Source organism: Echiichthys vipera, assembly GCF_963691815.1.
Source record: "Echiichthys vipera genome assembly, chromosome: 14".
NCBI classification, from domain to species: domain Eukaryota; kingdom Metazoa; phylum Chordata; class Actinopteri; order Perciformes; family Trachinidae; genus Echiichthys; species Echiichthys vipera.
In genome coordinates this window covers 27,314,419-27,326,687 of record NC_139839.1, presented here as the reverse complement: position 1 = coordinate 27,326,687, position 12,269 = coordinate 27,314,419, and the positions used below count along the sequence as shown (strand labels likewise).

The following is a 12,269-nucleotide window of genomic DNA, read 5'->3' as shown; positions in this document are numbered from 1 at the left end:
TCAGAGGATCTTAGTGATCTAGAAGGCTTATGTAGTGGGAGCATATCAGTGATATACCTCGGCCCTAGACCATGAAGTGATTTATATGTGAGCAGGAGGATTTTGAAATCAATTCTCTGACGTACAGGAAGCCAGTGCAATGATTTAAGAATTGGTGTAATGTGCTCACATTTTTTGGTCTTTGTTAGAACTCTAGCAGCAGCGTTCTGAACAAGCTGTAGCTGCCTGACAGTTTTTTTGGGAAGACCTGCAAGGAGACCGTTACAGTAGTCTAGCCTACTGGTTATAAAGGCATGGACAAGTTTTTCTAAGTCTTGAGCTGACATGAGCCCTCTAAGTCTTGTTACATTTTTAAGGTGATAGTAGGCCGATTTTGTTACTGATTTAATGTGACTGTCGAAATGTAAATCAGAATCCATATAACCCTGAGATTTCTGGCTTTATTTGAGGTTTTCAGGGACAGTGATTGAAGGTGTTGGATGACTTTAGACCTTTCTTTCTTAGCACCAAAAACAATAATCTCAGTTTTATCCTCATTTAGTTGAAGGAAATTTTGGCACATCCAGTGTTTGACCTGCTCAATGCACTGGCACAGTAGATCTATGGGGCGATAGTCATTTGGTGATAGCGCTACATAGATTTGGGTGTCATCGGCATAGCAATGGTGGTCAATGTTATTATTTTGCATGATTTGTCCTAGTGGGAGCATATAGATATTAAATAAAGTCGGCCCCAAGATTGAACCTTGGGGGACTCCACACGTTACGTTGGTTTGTTCTGATACAAAGTCGCCAATGGAAACAAAATAGTTCCTATCTTGTAGATATGACTTGAACCAGTTTAGGACTGTGCCTGAGAGCCCCACCCAGTTTTCCAACCTGTCCAAAAGTATTGAGTGGTCGACAGTGTCAAATGCAGCACTGAGGTCCAATAGCATTAGTACTGAAGTTTTGCCAGAGTCTGTGTTAAGACGGATGTCATTTATAACTTTAATAAGGGCCGTCTCTGTGCTATGAAAAGGTCTAAATCCTGACTGGAGGTTGTTGTGGCAGCCAGTAGAAGCCAAGAAGTGAGTTAGTTGTTGGAGTACAATTTTCTCAATTATTTTACTTACGAATGGTAGATTTGAAATTGGTCTGTAGTTGTTGATAATAGAGGCATCTAGGCTCCGCTTTTTTAGAAGAGGTTTAATGACTGCAGTTTTGAAGGCCTTTGGGAAATTGCCCGATTGAATAGAGTTATTAACTATTTGCAATACGTCTGTTGATAGGCAGTCAAAAACATTCTTAAAGAAGTTGGTAGGTAAAGCATCGAGACAGCAGGTGGTTGGCTTTAGATCGGTCACTGTTTCCACTAGAGTTTTAGAGTCTATGGCATTAAAGCTTGCCATCATTGCTGTGATATTTTGGCCTAAACGGGGTGGTGATCCAACTTTTTTGTTTGAGATATTGATGGCACGTCTGATGCCTTCAATTTTATCAGTATAAAAGAATGCAAACTCATTGCATTTCTGTGTGGAATGGAGTTCGGCTGGTATTTGTGTTGGGGGGTTGGTCAGTCTGTCGACAGTTGCAAATAGGGTTTTGGCCTTATTAGTGTTGCTGTTTATGATATTGGAGAAGAATGTTTCTCTAGCACTTTTTAAGACTAAATTGTAGGCATGGAGCCTCTCTTTATAGATGTCATGGTGAATATGAAGTTTTGTATTTCGCCAGATTCGTTCAGCCTTCCTGCATTCTCTTCTCTGGGCTGTTACAACAGCAGCTTTTCTCCAGGGTGCCTTTTGCTTACCAGAAATCGTTTTAACTGTAACCGGTGCAATGACATCTAAGATATTCACAATTTTGGAATTAAAGTTGTTTACAAGATCATCAGCATGGCATGGGTTTAGAGGTGGTAGCGAGGAGATGGCATTTTTAAAGAGTACATTAGCATGTTCATTGATGTAGCGCTTTTTGACATTCTTTGATTCTGTTTGTGTCTCCGGAATTAAAGAAATATTAAAGAAAACACAGAAGTGATCAGACAATGAAAGATCAGTCACAAGAACATCAGAAACATTGAGACCTTTTGTGATAATCAGGTCCAGGGTGTGTCCTTTACAATGAGTAGCCTCTTTCACATGTTGAGACAGGTCAAATGTATCTAAAATAGTAAAAAGTTCCTTTGCACCCTTGCCATTCGAATCGTCAATATGAAAATTAAAGTCACCAGTTATAACTAGGCAGTCAAAGTCAGTGGAGATACTAGACAATAATTCGGTAAAATCATCGAAAAAAATTTGCTGAGTATTTAGGTGGCCTGTAAATAATTAACAGAAGAATTTTGGGAGAGCATTTCAACACAGCACACAGGTATTCGAATGATGTAAAATCACCAAGTGACATCTGTTTCCCCTGAAATATGTTTTTAAATATAGCAGCAACCCCTCCCCCCCTTTTCCCAGATCTACATACATCAATAAAGTTATAGTTGGGGGGTGATGTCTCGATCAGAATGCTTGCACTGTTATATTGCTCCAGCCATGTTTCAGTTAAAAACATAAAATCAAGTTTGGAAGTAGTAATAAAATCGTTGACTAAAAATGATTTGTTATTCAGAGACCTAACATTGAGCAGACCCATCCTGATGGTGTTATTGACAGGCTTCGATGTTGACTTTGATTTGGAGAGGATAGGAATGAGATTGTTTAGGTTAGCAGGGTGTCTACGTTTCCCAATGTTCTCTCTCTTGGTAGTCACAACAGGAATGTAGAAGGTGCCAAGCTTTGACGTAGGCAGCCTTGGGCCCAGCTGATAATGTGGTCTACTGCTGAACCCTGTTTTGTATCAATAATATTCAGGACTGCTGTCAGGGCGGGGCGGGGGTGGCCATGAGGGGGGGGAGGAGGAGTGGGCAGCGTCAGAGCTGGAATGAACTACTGGAGGTGGACGTTGAGGGAGTAGAGGGGGTTTACGTAAGAGGGGCGGAGTAGGGCTGAGGGTTTGTGAAGCACACTTTCGTGGAGGGGGGGGAGGAGGTGGGAGGGAGGTGCCACTGAGATGACGCTGAGGGGGGGATCGCTGAGGTCGGTCAAGGGGAGTAAAAATAGGAGTAGGGCGGGGAGTGGGTGGGGGTAGCTCCCGGAACTCCAAAGGGGATAAGGGGGGAGAAAGGCTTACTTGAGGAAGGGAGAAGGATGGAGACCTGGATTTAGGCTTGGGGGGTGTGGGGGAGGGATCTTCACGCCCATTTGAAATGAAAGGGGAGGTAGAGGGGGATGGACACGTCTCCTCTTTGCTCCGGTGTCTCTCATGGTCAGCACTCTCCTTTTGCAATGGCGGTCCTCCTTCGACGTTCATGATAAGCTGTGTTGTGTCTGTCTTTTCCGTTGGTTCCTCTTGTCTGTTGTCCTTGGCAGTGATGATAGATGGATGACGCAGGAAGTAAGACATGTTGGTCATGAAAAGCTTTACTCCCAGCTTATTTAGACAAAGTCCGTCTGCCTTAAAAAGATGCCTGCGGTCCCAGAAAAAGCTAAAATTGTCAATAAAATGCATCGAACTAGCAAGAAAAACGCTGGAGAGCCACTCATTCAGCAAGTAAAGTCGACTGAATCTCTCAGCTCCTCTCCTGATCGGGGGTAGAGGACCACTGATAAACACCTCAGCATTCACAGCGCTGACTGTTTCAAAGAGTTTATTGAAGTGCTCTCTCAGCTCACTTGATTGTTGTTTTTCAATGTCATTAAAACCAATGTGCAGAATGATATTTTTCACATTTGGGTGTGCAGCCACAATATCCATGATTCTTTTTTCCAAGTCAGACACCGTATCCTTCGGAAAGCAGAGTACTTTGGTGTTATTATTGCTTTTCATATCTTTTACAGAAAAGTCACCCACAATCAGATTTTCAGGCCCACTTGTTGGCTTTCTCGGTGGTTTTAAGTTAGCAGGTCTTACCCTTCTGCGTGGTGATGGTGGGTTATTCAGGCAATCAGAGGGGGATCCATTGTCCGACAACAGTGGAGCAAACCTGTTCTTTAGTTGAACACTTGCTTGCTGGGGAAGTTTCTTGGTACTTTTCCTCTTCTCAGCTGTCCGCTGCTGTGTCCTCCGTGGCAGGGGAGTTGATGAAGCGCTATGCCTGGATAGAGATGGTAGCGCAGGCCAACCGGTCAGATCAGAGATATCGGGGCGCTGGGTCCTCCCGGTTATCCGTTCTCCCTTGTCGCAGGGAGGTGGTCTTCTCTTTGGCTTTGCCCCAAGTGTGTTCCAGGGAGGATTATCGCTGGTAGATTTATTACCCTGTACAGGGACCTCCCGTTTCCTCGTAGCTTCATCGTTGCTAGTTTGCTGGGTTCTGGCATGCCCCTGTCCACTGTTTTCAGTCAGTGCTAGGGTGGTATTGTTGTCACAATATCCATTCACTTCTATAAATACTTCTAACCGATTAATTTTTGTTTCCAGCAGCAAAATCTTCTGTAGTAGTTTGTGGTAATCTTCCATAGAGAAGGGAGGCATCTTCTGGTGATTACCTTTAGCACTGTAGCACAGGCTCAGGCTTATCTTGAATGGTAGGCCTCCCTGCCTAGCGTTGAGGAAGTCGTAAAAATATTGAAAAATGCCTCTGTTATCTAAAAGAAATATAATCCCACTGGTTTTGTAAGTATCCAGGAGCTGTTGCTCTTTGTTTCTTATTGAGGAGAAGCAAATAGTAGCAGATAGTAGCAAAAAATGCAAGCAAAGGCGAGAGCAAGCAGAAAAGCGTCCGCACTGTAGCAAAGCAGGAAGCAGCATGATAAATAAGATAAATATATACATATAAGGCAGTGATTTCTCCTTTCAATGAACATTACAATCTTAAATTATTATGACATTATATAAGTAAACTTAGGAAGAGTTCCGACTTTGTAACTGAAGCGCTGATAACTCGGGCGTGATGACATTCACAGGTCCGACTTCTGACAGGTAAATGGAACGCACCATACCGTTGCACTATAGGCTACTGTATTAATGTGTTCATTTATAAGCCAAAATAAACAACAAAAACTCTTGACGCAATCCTTTAATACATATGTACAGACCTATGTACACTGGAAGTCGATATTCACAAATATATCATAAAAATAAATCCCAAAACCACAGGAACTCTTATTTCTTGAAGTCTTATTATAACAATGCTCTGTGTTATTGTAAATGTTGGATAATGATTTGGTGATGGTGGCAGGTTATGTTTCAAAAGTTATAACCACTGTTCCTACAGTGGCAGGCTCACATACATCAGAACTATAAGTGACCACATGATCAAATGTTAGACAGACTTTATCAATAGTTTCATCATGTTGAGAATAGCCTATTACGCAGCCGTCAGCCGAACATCTAGCTAAGTGGCAATGCCATGTATTGTTAATAGTGTGAATGTGCAGTTACATGGAAGTGGAAATTGAAAATGTAGAAATTGCTCTTGAGTCACCACAAGCCTCTAGTCATACCAGACCACACAAGGCTATAGGGGGAGTACCCCCAATGTATTGAATCCAGCAATGATGTGTTTTATTGTTTATTCATTTAACTTTTCATTTGTTAGAGAAGGAATGACATGCTGGTTTTCACGTCATGCAGGCTTCAAGTTATCCCGGTTTAAATTCCAACGCTAAAAAGATTCAAATATTTGTGTATCTGGAGAAACGGTTTGCAAGTTTTTGTGGAGTTCCTTTTTCATTCTTGGGACATTCAATTCAATTCAATTTTATTTATAGTGCCAAATCATAACAGACGATATCTGAGGACACTTTACAGAGTAGGTAAAGACCACACTCTATGACATATCTATGATTTACATAGACCCAACAATTCCTCCGTAGAGTACGATGGCAACGAAAACCTTCCCTTTAACAGACAGGAATGTCAGCTAGACCCAGCTCTATGGAGGACGGATATCTGTCTGCACCGGTTGGGGAGGAAGAAAAGGAGATAGAAAGAGAGAAAAGACACAAAGACAGACAAAAGACCGCGAGACAGACACACTTCCAGAGAAAATATAATAAAATATTATTCTATTTATTCTGTATAATTAAAGGTTTAAAGATAGAACATCCTAGATTACAGCTGCAAAGATTAGAGCCAGGCCATTACATAGGTCAGCTGATATGGGCCTATCACAGAGAAATCAGTATCGGCATATGTTTTACGATAGGCTATGCACTGATTTGAAAACCTTTATTACAGAAATATAATGCAGAAAATGATGCTTGAACTAGATTTCGAACTAGATCCCTTTAGCTTATTTAAATGTTAAACAATTGTCTGTTACTGAACAAACATATGGCTTATTATTATATTGTACTTTCTACTATTCTTTCTGTCCTCGTTGTTCATTCAGAATTGCTTTACAATTTAATTAATTGAATAATGTATAATAATGCTATACATTCTTTAATAAAGCTTTTTGTTTAGGAAAGCAACCTTCTGAGTTCATTTGCAGTCACATTGAAAATGTCTATTTTCATCGCAGCTGAATGTTTTACTATATCAGCCACCATATATGCCAGTTAATTTCCCCCTTCTAATATTGGTAGTATTGGTAAGTATCAGTCTTACAAATCTATTATTGGTCGGACTATAGCAGTGATTACTCAATGAAAATTAATCTCTTGGTCTTCTTGGACTTGGCCAATAATACAAAAAAAATAATATTTTGGGGCTTCGAAGTACACACAAGCAATATGAATAAGTGAATTTAGGCTTTTGGGAATTGTGATATAGATATTTTTCTATCTTAATATTTTGTGAACATTGGAGGACATAATCAACAAATGGATTGATACTGAAAATAACGTGAAGTCACAGCTGTAGTCGCAGCTCTTTTACAAATACCATTTTCTGTAGGTTTCTGAACTGGTTGACATTTTTATGATAAGTAAATACTGTTCAACAATATCTTGGGGATTGTATAATAGCCTTTAGGAACACAATTGGAGATAAAATGGCCATTTTGCACAATAACTTTATACTCAATGTATTTCATAAAGCACTATAAACTCCACATGGAGTGGCAGAGCCTCACGTCTACTGCCTATGATTAATATTGCATTTTTATTTATTTTTTCTCAGAGGGTAGGCTATATCGGATTCAAACATGACTGCATTCTGCTCCCCTCATCATAGCCTACTGAAGTGCCCTACTGAAGTGTTCTACTGGAGTGTCCGTGTGTGACGTCGCCGGACAGAAAGCGTTCATCATACGCAGACAGTAGTCATTGACAACCAATGCAAATCCGACTTGGCATCTGTCTCTCTTCTTTTGAACATGACTCGTGTCTTTTTGCCGTTCGCGTAGTTCCTAGGCTGTGGATTAACAGTTCAAACACCCTTGTGAAGCCATGTTGCTTGTTGTCGAGAACTTGGTCAAATAACAGGGACACCGGCAGCTGCCTCGGACCGATCTTTTTCTTTTGCTTATACAAACTAAAGAACGGATGTTTTACAGTGCAGTCAGATAGGGTCGAGTCTCCTCCCCGGCACACCGCGGCTACCTGCCGACAACATTCGGATTAAGACTAATGAACTGGGCTAAATAATCTCCACGGGAGCGTTAAGTGACTCGCTGTCTCGCTGTGGGATTTGTTTTCTACACCTCTGTGGCTGAAGACGATGTCTGTCCGCGGATACTTTGTCGCTCTGTCCAAATGCACACTTCTTCTGTCTCTGAGGATGTTGCTTCTTGTGCCCGCAGGGTTGCCAGTCCGCAGCCAAGGGGACTCTCAATCCGACAACAAAGTGATGGACAATATCACGGTCCGACAAGGGGAGACGGTCTTCCTCAGGTGAGTCCATCCGTCTTTTTTCTCCCTGAAGTTGAGCGCTGCCTGCGGGCTTTTCTAATTCCAGTGTTTAGTGTGTGGAGAAACACACACGGCTCAAGTGCTGTGTTTTATCATGTTCCCGCCGATGAGAGCAGGAAAAAATGGGGATTTCAGAGGATTAGTTTCTGGAAAACACTCAATTCAGAAGCGACACTCTGCTAATCTTTAGCAGCTGTTAACCACAGACTTGGCGGTTTTAATTGTTGTGTGACGGCGCAGAACTAAAGGTGGAGGGAGAAGTGTGTTTCTGGAAGGAGAGAAAACGCGCACACACACACACACACGCACACACACTCACACACACGCACACACACACATACACACACACTCACACACACACACACACGCACACACACACACACACACACAAACAGTAACTGGCGTAGAAATGGACGGACTAGCAGTTCCTGGAGCCAGGAGATTGTGTGCGGTGACCTCTCCCCTCCTCTGCGCCCTCAGAGGCTTACTGGACATACAAGGATTTGTGATGCTTTCAAGTGCTGTCGGGAATGTCCGATGTAACATGAGCAATAATCACAATGGCCAAAGAAAGGGCTTTTCTTTGATACCAAGAGTTAGCAAGATGTGATGTGTGGGAGGTGGAGGGCATGGGAGCAGTGTTAGCAGTTGATGGTTAAGTGTTGCTGTTCTGCTTTCACACTGTGCGGATAAAAGCCAGGGAATACTTAAGTATTGATACTTTGACTAACCTCATCCTGTACGCTACCTGTTTATCTGTAATCTTTGGCTACCAATTGAATCACTTACCTTACCCCTTCACACTGCTGCAAAAATCAAATAAGAACCTAAAAGCTACTCCTCGCACAGGGTCTTATCTGAATATATACAAATCCAAAAATAAGCCCACTAACGCAACAATTCTCATTTATTGATTTTTTTTCCATATGTGTCACCTACATTTTATGATTTATTTTTATTTATCATCATTTTCTTATTTACATAATGTTTACTCCATGTAAAAGCCAATGAAGCACAGACTTGTGTTTTCTTCTGTAGTTCCTGGTTAATTGTCCATCTCTACTGTTCCTGTCTGTAGTGTTACAGGTTTACAGTTATTAATAACACTCTTTTAGCCTTTAGCTTGAATAAAAGGCTGTTCTGTAAAATCCTCAGAGAAGGCTGGAAATCTGAGTCTGGAAAAGTATGGAACTTTGAAATGGAAAATGTGTAGGAACCCTGAAATACTCTTGATAATGCAATGTGTTGTATAGAGAACCTGGGTGTTTGGAATTTCTACATCACACTGATACATAAACTGGTGGTCAGGGGCAGGGTCCTTTGGGCTCCAGCAGATCATCAGTAAGGTGAGACGGAGCTCTGGCTGTTGTATTTTACTGTGAGCTCAAATGAGAAAGGGGGGCTGCTTGCAATTCCAACAACAGTTAATGTAATACGTTTACCTGTCCCCGTACTGTGCCAGTTTTATAACTGTAATGCATTACATTAGTTTCCAGTATAAACATGGTTAATGGCCTACTTGGACAGGCTCCTGGCTGAGTTAGAAAAGGGGATCTAGTGGCTTTACAGACCTGCTCTGATAAATTCAGCTTCATCCTCTGAATATCAGGGTCATTTATATTCACCTATGGCAAGCAAGACTTTTTAGTTATATTTATGAAATAATAATATATAAAAATGTTAAATAACCACAATATTCACACTAGGAACCATAGTAGTATTCTCTTGTTGAAGTACTTGACAGTTCCAGTGGAGTACTGCCCTGACTTTTTTGCTGTCCTACTTCAGCACAATGGACAGCGCACTGCCATGGAGGCTGTAAGTGCTAGCAGTCAGAGACCAATCAGTAACAATCCCATGTCTCTTCCTCTGCAAAGCTCAGCATTTTTTTATGATCAATTACACATTACTACATGTAAGCCGGCCTGCACAATAGAGCTTGTATTGTAGTTGAAAAACGCATCACAATTGTTCTCCTGTCCCTCTTGAAATAAGCATGCGCTGCCATTATCACTCCACTGTTCAGCCCTGCACAGGTCATTGGGACTAACAAGTCTGAACTTGCTATGATGTACAACAATCCTCCAGGCTGAGCAGTAATGGCAGTTTCTGTCCTAAACTTATTCACACATTCTGCTGCCATACTTTCATCGTGTTAGTGAGTGCCCACTTGTACAAATGCTGTTATGAGGCTGGATGCTAAACTGGCCAATGGTCTAAGGTGCCTCAAAGTAAACTTTCTGCAGCTCAGGATTTGCTCATGAAGTCAGACAGGCTCTTTTAGTTTCAAGGATGGAAGGGATCTTTACAAGGGAGAGCAGTTTCATGCAGGGTTCGTACAGGTGCTGGACATCCTTGAAAGTGCTTGAATTTTATTGTTGTGTTTTCAAGGTTTGAATAGTGCTTGAATTTTGTATAAAGTGCTTGAAAATGCTTGTATAATAGTATCCACATTTCTCTCACAACAAATAGCTTTTGAATAGAAATATTACAATTTTAGTTGTTTATAACATAATTCCATCTATTTTAACGTGATTTAAATGAAATAATAATTTTCAATATCTAAATGTATTCGTAGAGATCTTTTAACAACTGTAAAGTGCTGGAAAAGCTTGAACACAGACCTTGAATGTGCTTGAAAAGTGCTTGAATTTGACTTTGGAAAAGGTGTACGAACCATGTGCATGACATTTGACTGCTGAGAATATTCTCTTTGTTTAAGCTATACGACTTTGATAAATTACACTCAGATATGAGTGTTTGTTCTTTTCTTTCTGTTTTTCAGTATGCTCCTCAGATGTGGTGAAGTCAGTTTTGTAAATGGGACAGTAGATTATGCAGTAAGTGTGATCAGGCTGTCAAGATTGGGTTTTGTACCAGCTCTCACCGAGGACAGCTTCTAATGATCTTGACTTCAACATTCAATGCAGACAGCTTGTCGCTCTTTTAATATATAGTCAACTGACGTCCTGAGTGATGACCACGATGACCTTTAAGTCTGCTATTTATAGAGTGCACACCAAACTGTGAGTTCATACGTTTTTATAAAACAAAAAAGAGAGCAAAAAAGAGAGCCAGAACATGAATATTCAACCGCACATTTGAAGCCCAGAGTATTAGCAGGAGCATAAATGGTACAGGTAGGCCACCTCCATTAGCTCACTGAACCAATTTGTATTACCATTGTAGGTACTTTGGGTTTAATTGGATCAATAGTGACTATCAAATGAAATATTTGATAAGGAAAATTAATAAAGAAAAATTACTAAAAACTAATATTAGAGTCTCATTAAGTATATTAAACTACTAATTAAGGGTTAAACACCGATAAATATAATAGTGTAATTAGTTGAAGGATTTAAGAAGTTCTTTTCTTAGTAGAAGCTGGCTCATTCATCTTTGTGTAATATTAAATAATCAGACATATGGTAAACACAAACATTTATTAACAAATAATAAATGCAACAAACAAGACACAATAAACTAACTAAAGCTAACAGCAAACATATGTTTGTGTGTATGTGTGTGTGTGTGTGTGTGTGTGTGTGAGAGAGAGAGAGACAAAGAGAAGAGGTGGGGGGCTCGGACCCCTGCAGAGAAGGTGTGAGCCTTCTCTTTGTTACACAAAGAGAAGAAGCCTGATCTCTCAGTTCTTATGACAAAGTTACAATTGTTTCTAGCTGTTCATACAGTCCTATAACATGTAGTAATGCCCAGTTGGTGATTAGTTACCAGTCCATGAGATGGGAGATGTTGCGCATTGCTTGATGCCAGCAGCTGGGTTGAAGAAAGAAAGCTCCGTGGTAGTTCTTGTCTGATTGTGGCTCTTAGGCAAAAGAGGATTCGGATCGCTCTGTGCTGGGCTCAGTTGAGGATAACCGGTTGGTTAACCTTTGTGGTGATCCCACGCCATAGGCCAGGTCCAGGGCCGAGGGGACAGCTGGAAGCTGGTCTCCTGGAGTTGAGTGATTGCGTAGAGATGGAGGAGAGTAGGAGGAAGATCCGGTCGAAAGATCCAGTAGAAAAGATTCAGTAGAAAGAGGGCGAGAGATTGTGTGCTTCACTTTATATAGGCCCGGATGATGTCATCGCCTGGGGGTCAATTCAGCCAATGAACAGTTTGGGTGCCTTGGAGGATTCACACCTGGGTGTGACCTGTTGTGGGGGTGAAGGCATTTTGAGGTCTTTGTTCCAGCAGGCTGTGGGCCTACTGTAATCAAACTGACAGTTTGAGTTAATCCAGAAAATGAACAATCATCTTTGGGCGCCGGTTGCACCTACACCATCATAGTTGCTTGGAAATTTGGATGTATTTAATTCCTCTGGCACAAGTGATGTTGTAGGCGTGGGACTCGGCTCCTTTCCTGTGCTCTGTGCTAACAAGCTCCCTTTACCCTGCCAAACCTGAGGGGGGTATCACATTCTGAAAAGAAGAAAGTCAGAG

The 12,269-nt window shown here is 41.3% G+C and overlaps 1 protein-coding gene across 2 annotated transcripts in view; it reads left to right on the top strand.

Moving 5' to 3' along the window:
* Positions 1 to 12,269, top strand: part of ntm (neurotrimin) — a gene marked incomplete at both ends in the record, with an annotated part of 681,284 nt that overhangs the window by 485,739 nt on the left and 183,276 nt on the right. Inside the window, one exon of one of the 2 annotated variants that reach the window (XM_083927523.1) lies at positions 7,717 to 7,807. In XM_083927523.1, coding sequence (XP_083783649.1) covers positions 7,717 to 7,807 — 91 coding nt within the window. Of the gene's footprint in view, positions 1 to 7,634; positions 7,808 to 12,269 lie in introns of those variants that run through there. The other variant, XM_083927522.1, reaches the window with a different exon arrangement.